General features: G+C 42.3%; 1 protein-coding gene across 3 annotated transcripts in view; it reads left to right on the forward strand.

Moving 5' to 3' along the window:
- Window positions 1-2,211: 2,211 nt before the first annotated feature.
- The window catches only part of khdrbs1b (KH domain containing, RNA binding, signal transduction associated 1b), a 17,569-nt gene continuing 11,904 nt past the window's right edge, over window positions 2,212-7,876 (forward strand). For all 3 annotated transcript variants that reach the window (XR_004659397.1, XR_004659398.1, XM_034892235.1), the window contains exons 1-4: window positions 2,212-2,575; window positions 5,515-5,636; window positions 6,919-7,035; window positions 7,452-7,598. Coding sequence is in view for 1 of the 3 variants with exons in the window: in XM_034892235.1 (XP_034748126.1) it covers window positions 2,482-2,575; window positions 5,515-5,636; window positions 6,919-7,035; window positions 7,452-7,598 (480 nt within the window). In the remaining 2 variants the exon portion in view is untranslated. The remainder of the gene's footprint in view (window positions 2,576-5,514; window positions 5,637-6,918; window positions 7,036-7,451; window positions 7,599-7,876) is intronic.

A 7,876-nucleotide genomic window follows, 5' to 3' on the forward strand; every position in this document is an offset into this window, starting at 1 on the left:
TTCCCTAAGCCGCCCAAGAGCAGGAACCCCCCGACAGTGGCACTAAAGCATTAAAAGTCACACGTTCCTGTTCTCCTTTAATCTATCTAATATTGAACTTCGGAATTTGAGCAATCAAATGTGATCAACCTGAATCTAATTTATCTGAAATTCTGTAAATTGATTTTTTGTGACTGAATTTGAATTTGTAACCATTGAAAAGTATTTTTTTTAAATTCAGGTTTTTAAAAATTTCAAAGAGGTGAATTGAGAACAAATCAGGTCAGATATGTTTTTCTACATAAAATAATTCAGTATGAAGTATTTAGTGGCTGTTAACGTTCAAAGAATTATGTCTCTTATTTGCTTCCATAGAACTGTAATCCCTTTGGCGACCTTTTTAAATCTAGTGCCATCATCAGATCAAACATATCCGATCCTTTAGTTTAAACCAGCAACATTAATATACTTCCCATCAGCCTCAGCAGTACTTGGCGTTTAATGCTAAGTAGCTCTTTTAAGCATGCAAACACACAAAACTAACATGGTAAATGTTAGCCTACACCTGCTAACCATTAGCATTTACAATTGCCTTTGGTAGCATGTTAGCATTTAGGTCAAAGCAGCACTGTGTCTGCAACCTCACACAGTCACAAGCAGGACTCTGTCTCGTTATACTGCAGTTTGCAGAGAATTGTATTAGTTTGACTTTAAGTGGAGTTTCAGAGTCCCATGATGCTCTATAATTTCCAGATCCCTCTGCCCAAACAAGGATAAAACTCCAGGGCAGCACCGAATCCTTGCCTTTTGTTGGAACCTTTGGGGCATTAAAACCGGTCAGATGCAAAGATCTTATACGAGCCCTACCTGAGTGTTTACCCTCTTCCATCTGCCTCCTGTTAACCCCAGACTGTGGCTCTGTATGTTAGGGGACGCGGACGCACACAAAAGCAGAAGGCAAGAGTGCGAGCTATCGGATTGGAACCCCTCCACCTGCCAAGACAAGTAACTTCCTTTTACGAGCCAATTGAAATTCAGCTCACAGGCTATCCATTCCGTCAATGACAAGAGGAGTCAGGACAACCTTGCAGCCCCCCCCCCCCAACACTAATAACACTGTAACGGTCAGAGATAGATCAAGCTGAACCCTGATAGTCAGAGAGGGTCTTCGGCTTCCAATAACTGATTAGTGCAGACACATTTGGCCTTCATTTGTTTGGAGCAGACGCGTTCCCGGGTACGGCTGCGGTCGATCGTAATGGTTTTTCACTCCGTTGACGGACCAACAAATGAACTGCAGTGTTTTTTTCCGCTTGCACAGGATCCACACACTTAAAGACCCAAAACACAAAGAATGGCACGCTTTGTATGCATTAGCCCAGGTCTAAAACCTCTCCCCATCTGAACCAGTCCTTTACTGTGTTCCAGACATTCCCCACTGCCCCATGCACTTGCACATACCTGTCTTTGAATCAATAGAAAAATAAAATGGGGGATTAGATTTAGACCAATTTATTCTGATGGCCCCAGGTTGATCAGCAACAGTTTCCCAGACCCCTTCTTTGTTAAGACCAGCACTGCCACTAAGGGGCAGTAGAGAGCCAGGAATGGAAGTGCCACATCTCCAGGGTCCACTGTCTGAACTGAAGTGATATTACAGTAACAAATTAAACACTGAAGATGTGTCATCAGCTATCATTATCCTATTCACAACAACAAATCTACAATTGATATGGAAATGTATTATACTGCAGTACATAACAATTCAATACATGTATCTATCTATCTATCTATCTATCTATCTAGCCTATCTATCTATCTATCTATCCCAAGAGTTTCCACACAATCTTATTTCTTTACAAGATCATCTATACAAATGTTTTAAAAAAAGATAAATAATCTACATTCCCTTAACCATAACAAGTAATCCATGTTTAATCTGTACCATACATATTAATCAATTCACTTGATCACATCCGACTCTGACATATGGCCTTCCCATACACCTTTAAATATGAATATGATTGACATAAATTCCCATACGAAAGTGAACCCAGGAGGATACCTCACTGCCTTCTACCTGGACCTAGCCTACCACACACCCAGACCAGTAGATCTAATTGTGGGATTTAGTCGTTGTTAATTGTGGGATTACTTACTGGAGGCGGCGCGCATTAACACAGCAACCAGTAGGCGGCGTCTCGAACTACGTTCTTCTGAGCTCACTTCCGCCGGCTTGAGTAGGAGCACTACACCCGTCTCTCACCGCTTTTGTTCTGCATTTCCCTTCCAGTCAGTGCTGCTGAAAAGAGGGGATAAAGCCACTTTGGAAATCACAAGTATCCCGGAAGGCACATGCGAAGCACCGTCTGCACTGAGGATACGCGGTGCTCCGTAGTTACATAACAGGACTACTTTTTTTCTATTATTGTTGGGCTTTTTCACGCTTTTTTGTTGTTGTTGCTGCGCCGAAACGGACTGACTCCCCGTTCTAAACTCAAAATGGAGAACGACGATAAATATCTCCCCGAGCTGCTGGCGGAGAAGGACAGCCTCGACTCGTCGTTCACGCACGCCATGAAACTTTTGAACGCAGGTAAAGTCCAGACACGGGGGTGTCTGTTTTTGTCTTTCAGAATGTGGTTGGGTTTAAGAGAGGGCGCCATATCACCCGTCAACACATCCAAATGAACGCACACCTCCAAGCTGTGAGTGCCATGTGTTTGCGGAGTGGACGTGGGCTTCCTGTCAACTGCTACAATAACAGTGCTTTCTAGGGGTGTGTGTTTTGTTAATTTAAATGATAGCTAGCTAATCCTAATTATAGTGTATGGGGTTGTAAATAGCCTAAAGCTACACTAACACAGAGGGAGACCCATCTCGGTAATGACCACTATGTCTCGTGCAGATGCGACGCATTGAAGCTCGTTTCTTCAGGGGCTCGCGCCGAGTTGAAACTTGACTCTTTTAGCTAGCTAAAGGGATTTTCTCGTCCTGTTCGAGTCCCTGTCGATGTCACTGTCAGGCAGCCTATAAATGTGGGACAGTATCTGCGACTTGGGGGGGTCACGTCGCTACTTTAAAGCCGAGAAGCGGCCGAGAGGCAGCCCTCGTAGCGGTGACAGGGACTTTCAAGTACCGCTGTCCGTCGGCAACTGCTGAAGTGTCCTTGAGCACGAGACTGCAGCTCCGGAGCTGCTGTCTTGTAGCTGTCCTGGACAGGGGACACTCGAAAATACTGCCTCTGGTATGAGATAGTTCCCTGTGGTCGACAGCTAGCACTGAAAACATGCCTTGTCCTATTACTGTCTAGAACGTTCCATTTGTAAAGGGACAGCGGCCCTACACATGTTGAAGATTATTACATGAGTAGATAGATAGATAGATAGATAGATATTGATCCCAATAAAATTGGAAATTACAGTGTAACAGCAGCAAAATCAGTCACCACAGCACAGAATATAAATATAAATGAAATAATATTAATAAAATACAAGAACAAATATTTGAATATACAAAAATGGTGCAACTGCTTACATAGTATGACAAATATGTAGATAAACTAGTTGTGCGGGTTGCACTTAATGCAGTATTTGTGGTTTCTCAGAGCCTTATCTAACTACTGTAATGATACTGTGGGACAATATACCATAAAGTCACTACTAAGTAGGCTACCACAAATCTTTCCAGGAGTATTACAGTGATGCTATAGAAAATGTACACAAAACATCACAAGGACATCATAAGCCAGCTATTGAGTGCTATAGATCAACCAGAGGACTGCTGTCCCAGAGATTAAGAGCGATTTTCTGTGAGCTGGTTCTTATATGCCGCCTCAGTCAAGCAGCTCAGGTACCTACGGGATGGATCATGGCTAAGCTGGTCTCTTTGTCTAACAGGATGCACATGATCTAGTCTGCATGTCTGGAATTGAAAGTGAGAATGATCCAGAAAGACAAAGTGTGTCACTGTGTGTGCTGTAGGTTGCCACAGTTTGACATCTACTACCGATCTGCAGCTGGTAGACTGCGGTCTAGCTGACATGTTTGCACATCGCAGGCTCAGCAGTTGTCACGGCCCGGAGTGAAGAGGTAGTTTGAGATGAAGTGCTTTGAGGGGGCTGTGGGTGCTGGAGACTAGTAGGGGCTGTGTCACATGGATGAGAGGAACAGAAGGTGTGGGAGAGAAGAGCTGACAGCTGGAAGTTTTCAAGTTGTGGTTTGGAAGTTTAGGTCTATTTTTTGTCTTTTTACAAATCAATCTATCATTTTTGTAGTTTTGGAAATCATCACAAGTTCACGGAGGCTGCGGCGATGTTACTTCATCAGATCAGCACTCCAAAACCCAAAGATATTCAGTTTCCAATGATAAATGCAAAACAAAGCAAATTAAAGAAGCTTGGGAGAGACTGTTTGCAGCCTTGCTTGAAAAATGTCTGAAATGATGAAATGATTATCAAAGTAGTTGCCAGTTAATTGATTCAGCTCTATTCAGGGTGTTGGTCAAGATCTCAAACATGTGCTAAATGAACTCATCTGACATCGCTCCATTTAGTGCATGTACAGGTACTGATCATGTGTGTGTAGTAACAGAGTTTAAATTATGATTTTTGTCCTTGTGGGATTAATAAAGTGTACATTAATATTATTATCGTCATCTACTCTTTCATCATCGGGAAGGACTGTTTGTCATTTAAAAAGATGTCAAGTTGTCTCAGTCAAAACAGGCAGAGTTAAGCCTTAAAGTTTTGTTTACATGGTTGGGATGCATAGAAATGCAGTTGAAACAACGCGTGTGGGTGTGTGTGTGTGTATATGTGTGTGTGTGTAAATAGTTTTTTGACCAGGCTTGCACGATTCAGGGACAACATATGTTTAGGGAATGCATCAATCTCTACTAGAACACAGTTGAAAATGGAAGTGGGGTTCGTTTTTTATCATTCGTGTTAAAAACCCACTATGTGATCATTCTTATCTTGGAAAAAGATCTGGTCATATTCAGAATAATTTCGGAATTGATTCAGGAATACATGTTTATTACAGAAAATAAGGTAACGGCGTTGATTTTCTGGTAGAAAAAATGTAACTTGTACCATGTAAATGGGTCAATTTGACCAGAATACAAGGGTTAAGCTTAGAATTGATATCCCGATTCTCTGCCTTGATTTGGCAGTACCAAACATAATTTTGGCAGCTATAGCACATTGTGCATCACCACAAGCCTGTAAAAATAGAGGCTTCAATGAAGAGAAGGAGAGCATTATTTCATACGATCTATGTTTAAAACAGCATATGTTAAAAAAAAAATGCAGTTATTTAAATATTAAATCGCGAAAAGGGGTGAATCGAGATCGTGATTTAATATTGTGCATGCCTAGTTTGAACCTAGACACTGAGATGTGGTGTGACCCACACATCTTTACATCAATGCTTATTTAATGTAAATGTGCTTAAATGGTCGTCATAACCGAGCTGTACTGGAATGCGCTCTGATTGCGTGAACACTTGGCCTGAAACCGCACCTCTCCCCTTGTAGAAATCGAAAGAATCCAGAAAGGGGAAACTAAAAAGGAGGCCGACGCATACCTGGACCTTTTCACGACAAAGAACATCAAACTCAAGGAACGAGTGCTCATACCCGTCAAACAGTACCCGAAGGTGAGCTTTCTATGCCCTTGTCTCCCCCCCCTCCCCGCCTTCTTCTTCTGTCCTCTGCTTCTTCCTCCACCGTGAACCCCTCTTGATTTAATTTATCCTGCAGCCGAGTTTCAATGATACAAAGCCACGGTGCCATGGTTTTAAAATGCCATTAAAAAGGATCAAGATGTTAATATTACTCTAGTTAGGACAGCTGTGGGTTGCGGTGTAATTCATATTGCCAAGATTGGATCTTCTGCACGTTTCCACTCAGTGACATCTTACTTACTAACCTCAGGTGTGTTCCTCCATGTCGGTGCAAACTCTATCTGGCTCACACGTTTGGCCACGTTGACTTAGAATGATGGTTCATGATGTTGGAGAAGGTATGCGAGGGTACAAACTGGCAGGACACATTGCATAATGCTTCATTTGCATTAGAACCCAACCCATAAAGGATTTTAAAGCCCGAAATCAATAAAAATATTTGATTTACAAAATCTGATCTATTGTCCAATATTTATTTTCTATATTCCAGAAACGCATTACAAAACATAAACAGATTTCCCAAATATTAGCTATTTGAAGCTATTTATGAGTCCCCACTAAAATATTTTGATAATGCAGTTTAAAATAAACTGGTTTTGTCACCACAGAACACCGGAACATCACAATTCTGATAAATAAAAAAAAAATTAAAAATACAAACTTAAGATATGCAAATTAAAGTTCTTATACAAAAACACTAACAAAAAAAAAAATCAGTGTTTCCAACAGGACGCTGTATAGCGTCCTCTGGTGGACAGACTATGCAACGCCAACACTCAACATGGTTTTAGGGTGTTTTGTCTGTTTTTCTTTTATAAATATTCATATTCAGAATTATTTATCGGCCATTCTAAATGCCGATAACATTAGTTTGGAAAAGGAGTAATATCGGGCTCCAATTTGCATGTTTTGCTTTGCAGCCTTTAAAACCAAGAAAAGACAACACTCAACCCAGTTACGATATAACAATTTCCAAAATCTGAGACAATATCTAGGCTCATATCACATTATAAATCTAATATTGATATATTGCCCAGCCCTACTTGGATGGTTGTAGTGAATACTAGCTGGCAGTGTTACATCCCTCAGGGACTCAAATCAACCTTCTCTGGTAAATCTACCACTTAAGGCTCCAGCGGCATGCAAAACAGGGCCCCCCCCCCCTGACAGTGATGGCTCCTTCACTCTCCTGGTACTAAACTCGCCTCTGCTTTGACGGTCAGGCTAATTGTGTTTGGCTTTGTTTTGCCATTAGTTCAATTTCGTGGGGAAGATTCTGGGACCACAGGGAAATACAATCAAACGTCTGCAGGAAGAGACAGGAGCCAAGATCTCTGTGCTGGGCAAAGGATCCATGAGAGACAAATCCAAGGTAAGGTACGCACACACACACACACACACACACACCTGGTGTTACACACCTGTGGGAAGGGTACCTGAAGCCATAACACATCTGGCCTGTACTTGAGAGGGATGTCGGCCTGGCAGTGAGCCCAGATGGCGTCAACTTGCAGGATTGCTTGGTTGAACGTGCACGTAAAGCCAAGGGCATTCACGCCCTGCTCACATCTGTTCCAGGAATCTTCACTATATCCCTCTAAACCTGTTATCTACCACTTTGATGTCATTATCAAGCTATATAAAGGAAGGGAATACCACACCTATGCTCGATGCCCCTCTGAGACGGATGAAATTAGATTACTTCTTGCATAATTCATTTAATTTTGGAGTTGAGCTGTGTGCTCTCTCTGACTCCCTGACACTTCAGTGATGTTGCCCTTGTTTCAGGAGGAGGGGCTGAGGAAAGGCGGCGAGCCCAAGTACGCCCACTTGTCTATGGAGCTGCACGTGTTCATCGAGGTGTTTGCCCCCGTGCCAGAGGCGTACCTGCGCATGGCGCACGCCATGGAGGAGGTCAAGAAGTTCCTGTTTCCCGTGAGTCAGACTTTGCTGTTTTGGCGTGCTTTTGTGACTAGTTGTTGTTTATGGACTCGTCTGTGTTGAGGTTCTGAGAGCTGCATCTCAAAATGATTTATTCCCAGTGGCGATTTCAACATGCAATAGCGTTTACCAAAATGACAACACTAAAATGTAGTTTAAAGGTGCTCTAAGCAATGTCACATAACTAACATTTATTGTCACATACAGCAAACATCTCCTCACTATCTGCTAGCTGCCTGTCCCCAGAACACACTGTAAAAAACATCTCCTCA

Source organism: Etheostoma cragini, chromosome 14, assembly GCF_013103735.1.
Source record: "Etheostoma cragini isolate CJK2018 chromosome 14, CSU_Ecrag_1.0, whole genome shotgun sequence".
NCBI classification, from domain to species: Eukaryota; Metazoa; Chordata; class Actinopteri; order Perciformes; family Percidae; genus Etheostoma; species Etheostoma cragini.